At 47.5% G+C, this 14,150-nt stretch overlaps 1 protein-coding gene across 1 annotated transcript in view; it reads left to right on the top strand.

The window, feature by feature from the left end:
• The window catches only part of LOC309973637 (kinesin-like protein KIF16B), a 288,133-nt gene that overhangs the window by 24,611 nt on the left and 249,372 nt on the right, over positions 1 to 14,150 (top strand). Inside the window, exons 2-3 of the mRNA XM_082857986.1 lie at positions 11,630 to 11,699; positions 13,756 to 13,869. Of these exons, the coding sequence (XP_082714112.1) occupies positions 11,630 to 11,699; positions 13,756 to 13,869 (184 nt within the window). The remainder of the gene's footprint in view (positions 1 to 11,629; positions 11,700 to 13,755; positions 13,870 to 14,150) is intronic.

The following is a 14,150-nucleotide window of genomic DNA, read 5'->3' on the forward strand; positions in this document are numbered from 1 at the left end:
CGCAACGGGAGAGGCCACAACAGTGAGAGGTCCGCGTACCGCAAAAAAAAAAAAAAAAAAGATTCTTTCAGTTTTGGACTCACAGAAGAGCTGCAGGGGCACCAGAGTCCCCTCCCCCGGTCTCCACACTTCCCGGGACATGAGCCCCTCCGGGAAGGAAGGCATGTACCATCTGCAACGAGGGTGGCCCTGCTCGACGCTACTGGCTACGCCACGCGGTGGACTAGGACGTCACCAGTATTTCTGCAAATGCCCATCTCTGTCTTGGGAGCTGACCCTGGATCCTCAGGCCCCCACCTGGGACAGTCCCCTTGGTCCCTGTATCCATGACCTGGAGGCTTCTGAGGAGCAGGGTCAGCCGTCGCCAGCCGCCCCACCACCTGCTCCATACTCTCTGAGGACTGGCCTGGGGCACAGGTCACCGGGAAGGACAGGAGGGCACAGCGGTGTCACCAGGGACAGGGACCCTCACAGCTGAGGCAGGTGGCGTCTCCACTGCACAATGACTCCTTTTTTCTTTGTAGTTAAGAAAGAGCTATTTGGAGACGTCTCTGAGACCATACGGACGCCGTCTGCCCTTGAGCTTCGAGCACCAGTCCCCCGGGGCGCCGGCAGCGGTCACAGCGGTCACTGCCCATGGCCCTCCGTGCTGGACGCTCTGTGAGGAGGACATGCCCTGTGTTCCCTCACTTCTCAGCGACATTTACCCCACGCTTTGGATTCCGCCCCAATGCTGTCAGCATCACCTCCTCATCCAGCGCCCGGGGCTGCTGGCAGCTCAGGTTGGCACCTGCGTCCCCGAGGCCCCGGGTGGGCACTGCCTGGCTCCTTTCCCAGGGAGAGTCCTCAGGACCCTCACCTGCAGGGCTGTGCTTCTCGGCCCTCAGCGGGCACTCAGGAGACAGTCCGACGCGCGCAAACACCCGGCTCTGTGGATTTCCGTGACTCTCCGTCGATCTGTGTTCTAAACACACATATGAGCTCCAGCTCACAGGGTCCCCTCTTCCCCCTGCAGCTTCTCTCTCCCACAGCAAGGAACCTGCGAGTTCTCGTTATCTGCAAAATATCTCCTTATTTGTTCAACACCGGTAAACGTACAGCTTCAGAACCACTAACCTACCCCAGGGAGAATGAGCTGACCGGCCAGAGGACAGTGTCCACACAGATCTCCGGTCCACACTCGGAGTTCCTGGGGTTGGCGGTGTGGCCACAGGACCACCAGGGCAGTCACCTTTGTCACGGACTGCACCCCTACATCCTGCTTGGTAGCTTTAAAATTAACATGAAGTTCAGTCTTCGGGGTGCACGTTCCTATGGGTTTGGCAAACCTTCAAAGTCCCATCCCCACCCCCTCGTCACCGTCAGCCCAGACCCCCTCAGGCTGCCCCAGCCCCGCCAATCCCAACAGTTTTGCCCTTTCCAGAATGTCCTGCACTTCCCAAGTGCCCGGAGGATTCCCGCCACCGCCTGCGTGCAGCCTGGGGCAATGATGGCTACAGCTGCCGTAAACACTGCCAACCTAAGTCAGAATTTCTCTTGGGTGAACGTTAACTTTATCTTCAAAGACAACTTGATTGCAAAAGATCACATGGCCAAATAGACAACAAAAGTCAGAAAAACCCTGAAGGAGAAAAGTGAGGGAGCTGGCCCCGCAGATACAGCATCTATAACTTCAAAAGAGTGGTGCTGGCCCCGCAGATACAGCATCTATAACTTCAAAAGAGTGGTGCTGGCCCCGCAGATACAGCACCTATAACTTCAAAAGAGTGGTGCTGGGGCAGCTCCAAAAATCAAGTCAAGTATGTTCTCACGTCAGCACAGGATGAGGTGGAATCTCAAATCAGTGCACAAAACGGGAGCTTTCGATAAGTGGAAGGAGGATACCTAGAGACCTGCGTGGGAAGGGTGACATGGACCCCTTCTCTGCCCTGCCCGTCGGCATCCTGCATCAGAGATACAAATGCAGAAATGAAACTACACATGCACTGGCAGAAAAGAGACAGAGTCTTCTAACCTAGGACTAGGAAGGACTTAAAACCCAAATGCTACGGAAGAGTGATCAATTCACCCACGTTTAAAACAAAAGAACTTCCACAAACAAAAACATGCCATAAGCAAACAAAATGATTCTAAAAATGATACACTGACTTTAAAAATGTGACTTGTATTGCAAATATCTCTATAATCTGATAGAAAGATGGGCAAAAAGGCAGGTGCCCCACTCATAAGGAAAATGCAAATGAAAACTACAGGGACATAATTTCGTACAGGTCAGGGTCAGGCTGTGGGCACACAGGCTCTCTGCTGATGCATCGCTGGTGGGACAGCAACAGGGGCAGCCCACGTGGAGAGAAATATCACAGTTACTCACATTTAGGAGGCTGCACTACCAAGACCACACAATTTTAACCTGAAAATGATAATAACTACAAAGACTGAAGACATATCAACTATACAGAAATCCACGGTGACACAGCACTTTAACATCACATTTTTAAAAATGTGATGTTCACTTTGTTTTCTAATAAACTGGATTTTTTAGAGCAGCTTCAGGTTCATAGCAAAATGGAAAGTACAGAGTTCCCACAGCCCCTCTGCTACCTCCCCGCCACACATGGCCTCCCCCACCATCAGTGTCCGCACCAGGTGGGGCGTCGGTCACCGCTGAGGAACCCGCACCGACAGGTCATCACCCCCAGAGCGCACGGCTCACGCCGGCTGCGGCAGTTCACTTCTGGAAGCTGCTTCGGCACTGAGTTCTTACTCTGAAGCCAGACAAAAGAATCGCGAATCAGGCACGGATCCCACCTTTCCTGTAGGGACGGTACTCTGGAGTAACCAACTGGTCCACGATGGAAAATTCTTCCTTACAGGTCTGCTCCAGCTGCACTGAAGGTGAACTGGAGGCACGTTTCCCCAGGGGGTGGGGTTGGAAGTGCTCAACGAAGCAGCAGGGCAGGAGGGCGTCACCTCTCTCTGCAAAGGGCCCGTGTGGCCAGAGCGCGGGCAGCAGTCGAGAAAGAGAAGAACCGGGCAGAGCCTAGAAGCAAATCAGGAACTGGGGAGTGAGTGAGAGGCACTTCAGGAAGGTTCTGGAAGCAGCGAGGCTGCGATTTCCTTCCCTGGGCAGCTTGGGGCCCTTCTGAACCTTCCGGGAAAGGCCGCCACTCCCCCACGGCCTCCAGGACGAGGTGACAGCCGGGAGCCACCGAACCCCCTGAAGCCCCTTCAGTCAAGATTGTGTCTAGCTTTACATCCTGTGCCTTGTGTGTTTTTCCAGCACGAGGGGTAACACTCAGTACGCGCGTTCACATCCCCCTCCTTCCTACCCCCCAGCCCGGATTCTCCACGGGCCCCGAGGCCGAGAGACGCGTTAGCATCAGCGTCCCTGCGGAAACGCCCTCTCGTCTCCCGTGGGGCGGCCGCCGTGGGACTCCCACCCTCGGCCCGCGGTGGAGAGCCGCACGTCCGGTCCCAACCCCTCTTTTCATCCGGCAGCCCCAGGCGGGACCCAGAGGCCCCTCCAGGAGGTGACCAGCCGCACCCACCGCCCGCCTTCCGCTTCCGCCGGCCGGAGACCGGGCGGGGGTCGGCCACTCATTCTTTTTAAAAATAGAGTTTAAAATTTTTGCTCTTGGGTGTTCTGTCACCAAAATGAAGGCAGTTAAATATTGGTTCATAGTATGTAACTTTTCAGGTGATTTTGGGGATGCTGGTTCACTTTGGAACTCAGGGTGAATAAGCCACTCTTATTATAATCTTCTAGGCTAGTGGCCCAGTTTGGGGATCTCAGTGTCACCCAGTCCAGCTGTTTTATTATGGGGTGACCAAACACCATCAGCTGCATGAGTGGAATCAATCTAAAATGCTGATTAATTTAACAACATATTCAAAGTGTTTGAATTAACATAGGGTTATTTTTTTCTAATAAGCTTTCTCCTCTTCTCATATCTGCGAGCTGACATGATTCATCTCTTTCTCTGACTGGATATTCTGCATCTTTTCCTTTCTTCTTCCCTCCTCCTCCCCCCTCAGTATTGATCTATAACTCAGCATACTTACTCCAGCGGGTTCATTTGTAGCATCTTATGATCTAGTTTCCAGACCTTTTAAATAAATTACTTATTTATATGAGTGAACCATAATTGACTTTTCGCTTGAGAAACCCAATTCACCAAAGTGGCCAGGCAGAGGCATAGTTCATTTTGCTCTATTATCAAGTCAGTGTTCAAATAATATTTTAGGATGATTTATTTTCCTCAGCATGAGAAAAATGTCAAGATTTATTTCCCATGTTTCATAAATGTCAGAGGAAATTGACCTGGGACTGGGAGACGTCTCAGTGCCTGGTGTTGCAGAGTTTTCAGCTGAAAGACTGGAAGACAAAGCACCCAGCGAGCGCTGGTTGCGGGCGTTGCCTTTGTGCCCGGAGGGCTCAGGTTATGGGGTGAAGAGGAAGTGGGATCCTCTAGACCAGTTGGGGAGATGACACCAGCAGGGGTGGAGCCCATGGGGGTGGGATGAGCCGGGTAGGCGTTCTTGAAGGTTTACAGGGTGGGTGAGTCAGATCAGACCTGGGACAAGCCTCGCCCGAGGGCCTGGGTGGGAAAGCCAGAAGCAAGGGTGGTGAGGGGGTCATCGGGGCAAGTGGCCCTAAGGAGGGGATGCACCTGGCGAAGGGCAGCTGGTGGGGAGAGCATTCATTCAGTGCTTTCATCAGTTGGTCCATCACATTCAACAGCCGTTTTGTGAGCACCTCCCAGGCGAGGCACCGTGCCTGGGCCTGAAGGTGTAAACCGAGTAGGCCTGGTCCTTACTCCTGAGAAGTTCACGGTCTGGGGGGTGAGCTAGGAGCTGGTCAGCTGACTAGGGGGTGGGGCAGAGGCTCAACGAAGGCTCTGGAAGGCCAGGGTGAGTGTTGGCCGGAGGAGGGTGGCATGGATAGTGTGGAATGGTTAGGTTGGGTCAGTCAGAAGGCACTTGGGGTACCGCTGGGAGCTGGGCTTCACCCTGTGGCCTGTGGAAGTCGCTGTGAAGCCGGGGAGCCACACGGTACCATGTGTATTTGGAAAGAATCCCTCTGACAGCAGAGTGGAGGGTGGATGAGAGGGGACAAGGTTGGAGGCAAAGAGACTCCAGAGGGGTGGTGGTGGCCGACCTGGCACAGTGGGAGAGGTGGCCAAGGTCGGTAGCCTGGCGGTAGATTGGATGGGACTGGGTAACTGACCATTGGGTGGGGAGGGGGGGACAGGAGGAAAGGCTGCCAGAGGGAGTGTCACGTGGACCGTCAAGTCACCTATGATAGTTAGAGGCCCTGGAGGTGCAGAGAAGGCCACGAGCAGAAGCCGGTCTCCAGTGGACGTGGGGCCCGAGCGGGACAGGTCGGCAGAGTGTGGAAGGAAAGGGAGCCTGGGGCCTCCTTTGTCCTTTCTTCCATCTCTGAAATACTTGGAAGCTTGACGGCCTCCTGGAATCTACCAGGGATGAATGCACCGAAGGGTTTGTTTCAATGTTTAATAACTCCAGCCATCATAACCGCTTTATGGAGATTACATTGGCTTTTCCATAAGTATTTTCAGTAACTAGAGTGAGATTTGCTGTCTATGGCTAAATCTCTAGCTAGCTTCCTTGTATTTATAACACTATACTTAGAGATTATTTTCAGAGTAAATATCCATCTTTTTCTTACAGTTTTCGTGTTTATGCTTAAGAAGGAAGGAGTCCAGGAAATTGTTATTCGTGAACTTCCCTTTCCGGAACAGATGGCTTCCGTCTGAATCTTGATGGGCTGTGATTGTCACTTAGAATGATTTTAAGCTGTTGACAGCAGCGCCACACTGATGTTGGAAACCCATCCGGGTACAGGAAGGGCTGGAAGCTTGGCCGGGTGCTCAGGATGAGGGAGCCTGGGTGTCACGACACTCAGATGACTCCCTAGGTCTGATGATGTTAGGCACTTACTGCTCTTGGTCGAGACAGTGTCAGCTGACTGGGGTTCTATCCAGTTCTGTCATGTGATTTTACAAATAAGACTTAAAGGTCAAAGTACAAAGTGCGTTTTCCCAGCATACGAACTAGATCACGTGTGGTGGAGTTCGTTTTGTGAGAGTAACTGTAAGACCGGTTATGACTCCGTCACGTTCAGATAGTGTCCGGGCCGTGCTTCCCAGCATCAGGGGTTGTCGGGGTCCTTCTGGGTTCCTGTCATAAGTGGGTTTCATTCGGTGGGTCCGCAGGGGGCCTGTGATCCCTTGAGCTCTGGACTCTGCTGGTGCCTGGGCTGCACTTTGAATAACAGGTCTGAGCTGGGGTGCCCGTCTTTTGGGGCACAGAGCTCTTTGGGAAGCTGAGGGAACTGTGGTCCCTCAGAAAAGTGAGGCTGCCCCTCCCCCTCCCCACCACCCCCCAGCCATTTCAAGGTTGTGAACCCACTGAAACCCACCGAGCATTTCCAGTTGTTTTTTTTTGTTTTTTAATTTTATTGGAGCATCTTCAGTTTTGATTTCGGAAGTGGCTGTTAAAAAAGACGCTAAGGCTACGTAATGGCCTTTCCGTCAGTATCTTCCCGGGTATTTTTATAGAGCGGATGTTAATTTAGAACTAGGCAGGTACTATCTTGGTTACCTACAGGTTGGGATAAATGATCCTGGGGAGGGCCCTTTAAACTTTGCTGCTCCCAAGGTGTAAGCCTCCGAGCCTGGAATTCCTCACCCTCTGGCTTCCCACGAGAGGGGTGGGCGTGGAGTGGGCACGGTATGACCTGCATTCCTTTGTGTTTTGTAAGTAAGAACCGGCAGGCGGTGTGAGCACCCATCATGGTCACGTCTGGTGCTCTGAGATCCCCAGATGGTTTTGTGCTCCCAGCAGGTATCTGTTGATAATACTGGTGGTTCTAAAGTGAAAGATCTAGACACGGTAGGTTGATGAGTGACTGAGAAATGACCCTGGTGGCAACGGGAGGGACCGGGATGTGGCATGTGTGGCATTAACAAAATGAATCTGCGTGGCTCTCTCGCTGGGCGGAGCGCACTCTGGAAGCTGAGTGCAGTGGAGCGGGGTGATTGAGTCAACTGTTTGTTTTCCAGCGTCGTGAACACGGGGTGTCCCTGAGGCAGTTCTCACTTTTGGGTCCACAGTGGAGCTGCCCAAGACCTGGAGGGCGGACTGGGGGCTCCACACACGCGGGAGGGATTTCATTGATTTGTCTCTAAGCCAGTGTTCTGTTCGCCCCGCCCTGTACTTCCTCAAACTGGCTTGGAAAAGTTAACCCAGGCCATGGGGATCCACTGTAGCACTTGAATGGTGTTTCCTGCAACATACTCTTTGGGCTTCATTGTTCTGGCTGGTGTTTGTGCTGTCTCTGTTCATCCTGAGGTGGCCAGGGTGCTACCCTCTCCTGCCTCTACTCCCCCAGCCTCCCACCCAGATTATTTTCAGATAAATCCCAGGCATCATTTCTTTTGTAAATATTTCAGTATGTCTCTAAACAGTTAAGGCCTTTTTAAACTCATCATGATACTATTATCACACCTAAAATAATAATCCCTTAGTATCATCACATATCTAGTCAGTGTTAACATTTCCCTACATGTCTTATTATTTCTAAAAATGTTCTTCTATGTGAACTGAGATCCAGTCGGTTGATATATCGCTAGACTTTTTTTAATCTATACGTTCTGCTTCCACCTTTATATTCCCTGTAGTTTATTGTTGTTATTGAACAAGCTGGGTAGGGAAATGATGTGTCTGGGCCTGTTTTCTTCCCTGAGACACAATAATATCGAAAGTCAGCCACTTACTAATCCTACAGTGACCTCTAAGTGTTCAAGTGAAAGGAAGAGTCGCACGTCTCTCACTTTAAATCAAAAGCTAGACATGATTAAGCTTAGTGGGGAAGGCATGTCAAAAGCCGAGATAGGCTGAAAGCGAGGCCTCTTGTGCCAAGCAGTTAGCCAAGTTGTGAAGGCAAAGGACAAGTTCTTGAAGGAAATGGAAAGGGCTGCAGCAGTGAACACACGAGTAAGAAAGCGAAACAGCTTTATTGCTCACATGGAGAAAGTTTGAGTGGTTTGGGTAGAAGATCAAACCAGCCACAACATTCCCTTACGCCACAGCCTGATCCAGGGCAAGGCCCTAACTCTCTTCAATTCTGTGAAGGCTGAGAGAGGTGAGGAAGCTGCAGAAGAAAAGTTTGAAGCCAGCAGAGGTTGTTGGATCGTGAGGTTTAAGGAAAGAAGCCGTCTCTGTGACATCAAAGTGCAAAGTGAAGCAAAGTGCTGATGTAGAAGCTGCCGCACGTTATCCAGATCTAGTTAAGACCTAGTTAAGATCATCTACGAAGGTGGCTACAGTAAACGACAGATAATCAATGTTGTGCATGCAACAGCCTTCTGTTGGAAGAAGATGCCACCTAGGACTGCCATTAGGGACTAACGCAGTTGGTGACTTTAATTTAAAGCCAATACTCATTTACCATTCCAAAATTCTTAGGACCCTGAAGGATTATGCTCAGTCTACTCTGCCTGTGCTCTATAAATGGAACAACAAAACCTGGATGACAGCACATCTCTTTACAACATAGTTTACTAAATATTTTAAGCCCACTGTTGAGACGGTCTCAAAAAAAAGATTCCTTTCAAAATGTTACTGCTCATTGACAAGGCACCTGGTCACCCAAGAGCTCTGATGGAGATGGACAGCAAGATTAATGTTGTTTTCATGCCTGCTAACACGGTATCCATTCTGCATCCCATGGATCAAGGAGTAATTTTGACTTTCAAGTCTTATTCTGTAAGAAATATATTTCATAAGGCTGTGGTTGCTATAGCTAGTGATTCCTCTGATGGATCTGGGCAACGTAACTTGAAAACCTGCTGGAAAGGATTCAACATTCTAGATGCCATTAAGAACATTCATGATTCATGGGAAGAAGTCAAAATACCAATGTTAGCAAGTGTTTGGAAGAAGTTGATTCCAACCCTCATGGATGACTTTGAGGGGTTCAAGACTTCAGTGAAGGAAGTAACTGCAGATGTGGTGGAAATAGCAAGGGAACCAGAAATGGAGCCTGAAGATGTGACTGAGTTGCTGCAATCTCATGAAAAAACTTTAATGGATGAGGAGTTGCTTCTTATGGATGAGCAAAGAAAGTGGTTCCTTGAGATGGAATCTGCTCCTGGTGAGGATGCTGTGAAGATTGTTGAAATGACAACAAAGGACTTAGAATATTACATAAACTTGGTTCATAAAGCAGGGTTTGAGAGGATTGACTCCAATTTGAGTCTGTGGTTTAGACGCTATCAAATAGCATTGCATGCTACAGAGAAATTGTTCAGGAAAGGAAGGGTCAATTGGCAAGGTAAACTTCACTGTTGTCTTATATTAAGAAATTGCCGTAGCCACTGCAGTCAGCAGCCGTCAGCATTGAGGCAAGACCCTCCACCAGCAGAAAGATTACCGCTTGCTGAAGGCTCAGATGATGGTTAGCAGTTTTTAGCAATAAAGTATTTTAAAATTAAGGTACGTACCTTGTTTTTTTAGACACAATGCTATTGAACATTTTAAACATAACTTTGATACGCTCTGAGAAACAACAGAATTCGTGTGACTCACTGTGTTGTGATATTCGCTTTATTGCTGTGGTCTGGACCCAACCTGCGGCGTGTCCAAGGTCCGCCTGTATATTTGGGTTGAGGCTCTCTCCATGAGCCCTGGCTTACCTTAGTGGAAAATGGTATTTAGATACTATAATTTGGCCATAAGATTCTAGGCCTTTTCAGAGGACAAAGCTAGGGAGTGCTTTTTTTTTTTCAATTTCAGATAAAGTTCATGTTAGCATTTCCCACTTAGATTCAGGACTACAGAGGTTTTACCTAGCTTCATCAATCTGTGAAAGAAAAATTCAGCTGAGTGAATTTGAAGATCTAATTGGCTTTATTCAGTGATTCATGAATCTGACAGCATCCCACCTAGAAAGTTGAAAGGCCTTGCCAGGAGCTGTGCAAAATAGAAGGCTTTTACGGGCAGAAGGAGGGTGTGATAAGGAAGTTAAAAAAAGTGGATTATTTCAGGCAAAGTCAGCTTCCCTTGGAGACAGCAGGGGGGTCTTACCAGGCAAGTTACCATATTAGTGTAGACCAGGAAATTCCAGACTGATTGGTTCAAGATTTACTCCTGGGAGAGGCTGAAACTACATTAAGTAAGGTGTTAAATCTTGGTGGGGCTTAGCATAAGTGACTGCATTTTGGCCCTATAGTTTCTTTTCTTTCTTTTTTTTTTTTTTTTTGCGGTACGCGGGCGTCTCACCGCTGTGGCCTCTCCCGTTGCGGAGAACGGGCTCTGGACGCGCAGGCTCAGCGGCCATGGCTCACGGGCCCAGCCTCTCTGCGGCACGTGGGATCCCCCCGGACCGGGGCACGAACCCGCGTCCTCTGCATCGGCGGACTCTCAACCACTGCACCACCAGGGAAGGCCCCCTATAGTTTCTTTTTAACAAATCTAATGTTTGTATCTCCTTTCAACCAAAATCCTTGGTCCCTCAGCGGCAGCAACATAATTACTCATGTATTATCCCACAATACACAAACAGAAATCCCAGGATAACTACACTTATCACCAAAAATATGATTCCTGAACCCACAATATCTTTGCTCTGTAGTTCTTTTTCTCCTTAGGCTAGATTCCCCCGCCTAAGGAATTAGCACATGAGGTCTTTTCTCACCATGTGGCACACAGGTTCATTTACTTCAACTTACTTTTGTGTTTTAGGTTATTTAATAAAAATAATTTTGTTTTATTTTTGTGTAACTTATTTTCATCATTCTAAAGATGATCTATATAGATCAAGGTGTTTTTCTAGAAACCTAGCTTCTCTCCCTGTCTCTTCCACTTCATCTTCTTTCTCCATAGGTAACCTTTCGAAAAATAAATACACTATCCTTTTTATCTTTAAATACAAGTAGCATCCCGTGTATACTTTTCTCCACCTCACATTTCCCACTTAACGAACCCTGGCCTCCGTCCACGGCAGTACATAGAGACCTTCCTCATTCCTTTGCCAGGGACATCCCACTCCATTGTGTGGGTGTAGTCTCATTTCTTTCAGAGAACTGTACTTTTTTGGATTTCTCTTAACTTCCTGTTCTGGTGTCTTCTAGGAATTACATTTTCTGGATGGGTATAGAAAGGAGGTGGGGGGAGGGGACAGTGCCCTGGCTGCTTCTAGAAGCAGCACCTGGTTGTGAGCACTACTCCTGTTTCTTCTTAGTTCTCATCCTGGATGGAGGGATATGGTGACTTTCTTCTGTACCGGGTGGGTGGGGCTTCTCTTTTTTCCGAGTCACACAATGTCCCTGGTTTCTGTCATTTCACATAGACTCCTTTTGACTCACAGGTAGACGTTCTTCCAGGGTTCGCCAGCACAGTATTTTCAGTCTTAAGTTTTTGATGGTGGCATCTGTTTTGTGCGTCCTCAAGTTTACGTTCGTAAGGTTTCAGGACGGGGGTGTATCAGAGATTGTGCTTCACGTGCCATTTAAAAACAAACTGCCATATGTAAAAAGTAAATACAACAAATATTGTAAAAACAGTCTTTTCTCTCCTAACCAATGCTGAATTATTTGTGTTGCAGGGAAAAGGACTTGGAAGCCAAATTCATTATTCAAATGGAGAAAAGCAAAACAACAATCACAAACTTAAAGGCAAGTAGCGGCCTGGGCTGGCTCCAGTTCTGTGAGTTGTGTGTTTGTTTCCGCGTCCAACGGCTTGTGGGTAAATACAACACATCTGCTGTTTCCACAGCCCTCCTTTCTCTGTTCAGTCCACCACGTCAGCTTGCACTTGGCTTGGGCTTGGTCACAAAGCAAAAGGGTTGATGCTTTGTCTCCTGTCCCGTCCCTGGTTTCGCTGACCTGGGAGCCGGGCCTGAGCCGCTGCTCTGGGAGGTGACCTCATGGGTTTAGCCCCGACCCAGGCATTTCTATCCTGTATCCTGTGGTGGATCCTTAGCCTGGCAATTGGCTCATTGTGAATTATTAAAGAAGCTTTGGCCCTAGATTTGTTTTCATTTTTAATGAAAATAATTTTGTAAATTTTGCAAGAGAAGCTGGTATTATTATTCAAAACTCAGAGGATGAAAAATTTAAAAAACTGAAATTTTTTTCTGGAAAAAAGAAAATTGAAAAAAAAATCCCAGAATTTTCTGAGATGGTGAGTTCTTTTTGTACTTAAAGTATCCTGTTTTTCTTTCTTTGGTTAGTGAATTTGTTAAGGGCCTTGAATACTTTTCACTTAGGGGAAAAATAAGTGTGTAAAATCAATAATAAAGAAATCATGTGCCTTATGAACCCAACCCCATCCTCCTCCGATAGTTGTCATTAGCTCACAGGTTTGGGTTTCAGAGGCCTGGTGCCCCACGGCCAAGTGCAGATCAGTCTCTGGTTGGATTTCTGTTAATTCGTGGCTCAAGGGACTGGACGCTTTGAAATCCAGTTTCAAAGTCGTGCAACTTGATCTCCAGTGATAGAAGCTGGGGAATGTGCCCATCTTCGCATGGGCCGTGCTCTGGGCATTTCGAGAGGCCTCCTCTGAGGCTCTGGTGCCCCTTGGCCTGAGGCATTCTCCAGTGGAATGTCTTTCTTTCTCCGCTGCCCGCAGTTCTACCTTCTGGCTCTGCTTGGCCCGCACCTGGCTTTCCCTCCTTTGACCTCCCACATCTTCTCACGGTCGCTTGTTCTTTCTCTGCTGTTGGTTACCTCTGCTTTGCTCTTCTTCGTGTACCTTTGTGTGCTCACAGTGCTGCGGTCAAAGTCATTCAAACATCATATTTACCGGAACGGAGTGGAGAGACCCGTGGCCTTGGATGAATCTCCTTCCTTTGTGTGTTATGGAATCTGTTTTCCTTGATTACTCTGTTGCTTTTTGAGTTTTACAAAACATTGCCTTGTCTGATATAACCAGAATAGATGCCTGGATTTTTAAACATTTTAATAATAAGAACCTTAAACAATTTTCTTTTTTTATAGTATGTAGACTATAGTATCTGAATTATGTTGGAAAATAGGATGCCCATTACATTTATTCAGCATATGTCCAGGGAGTTGTGTGAGGCCTTGGTGGCATATGAAGATTTTTAAACATGGTTTTTGCTTCAATTTTGGTATATAGCAAGGTAGACAAGATGTATGCAAACATATGCAATAGACTCATAATACGATGTGTCCTGGGAGAGTCATCTCTCAGAGGTGGGAGAATTACTTCTGGATGCAGTGCCCAAGGGGAGCTTTGTGGAAGAGGAGGCCTCTGACCTGCAGTTTTCAGTGGGGCCACAGGATCACACAACTGCTTTCACATTGTCATCTCTGTGAACAGCACCCCATGGAGTTGTGCAGACTCCAGCAATAAAAAGCATCGAAGTCAGAAAAACATAGCGTCTGGCTGGAGTGTCAGGTTCATATAAGGTAATCATGATAAAAAGTCCAGAAAAGTAGCCTTGGGTCATATTGTAGGAGCCTGAATTGCTGGGAGGAGTTGAGGTTTGCTTGCTTGTTCATTCATTCATTCATTCATTCAGGACGTGAGGAATTAAATGGATTTGAGTCAGGGTATAAATAATGGAAAATGGTGATCGTTTGTGTGCTTTTTATAAAGTTTTTTTCTTGAATTGGACAGATTACTTGTTTACTGACAGTGCTCTTCACATTATTATTATTTTCCTCTTACATTCTTGTTATTATTGTCATAATCATCTCTTTCTAGATACCAGAAGGAGGGACTGGGGACTCAGGAAGAGAACGGACCAAGACCTTCACCTATGACTTTTCTTTTTATTCTGCTGATACAGAAAGTCCAGATTATGTTTCACAAGAAATGGTATGGTATTTTCAAAATCTCTGTTTTGGTTTATTTTCATATTGAGAAAAACATGCCTACCCTAAAATTCTTTAAAACATCTTGCTAATTTTTTTCTGAATATGATTTATGTAAAATTAGCCTTTGCTAACTTAGTTTTTTGCTTATTATATAGCACCATTTATCTTAAGCCTGAGATGAATTCCATCCCCAAAAGGTTGATTTTTTTTTTTTTTTTAACTTCTGAGCATGATGATCATAATTTTTGTTTCAAAACTTGGCAGTGATTACTGTTTTAAAGG

This window comes from Leucopleurus acutus (assembly GCF_964270905.1).
Source record: "Leucopleurus acutus genome assembly, chromosome: 16".
NCBI classification, from domain to species: domain Eukaryota; kingdom Metazoa; phylum Chordata; class Mammalia; order Artiodactyla; family Delphinidae; genus Leucopleurus; species Leucopleurus acutus.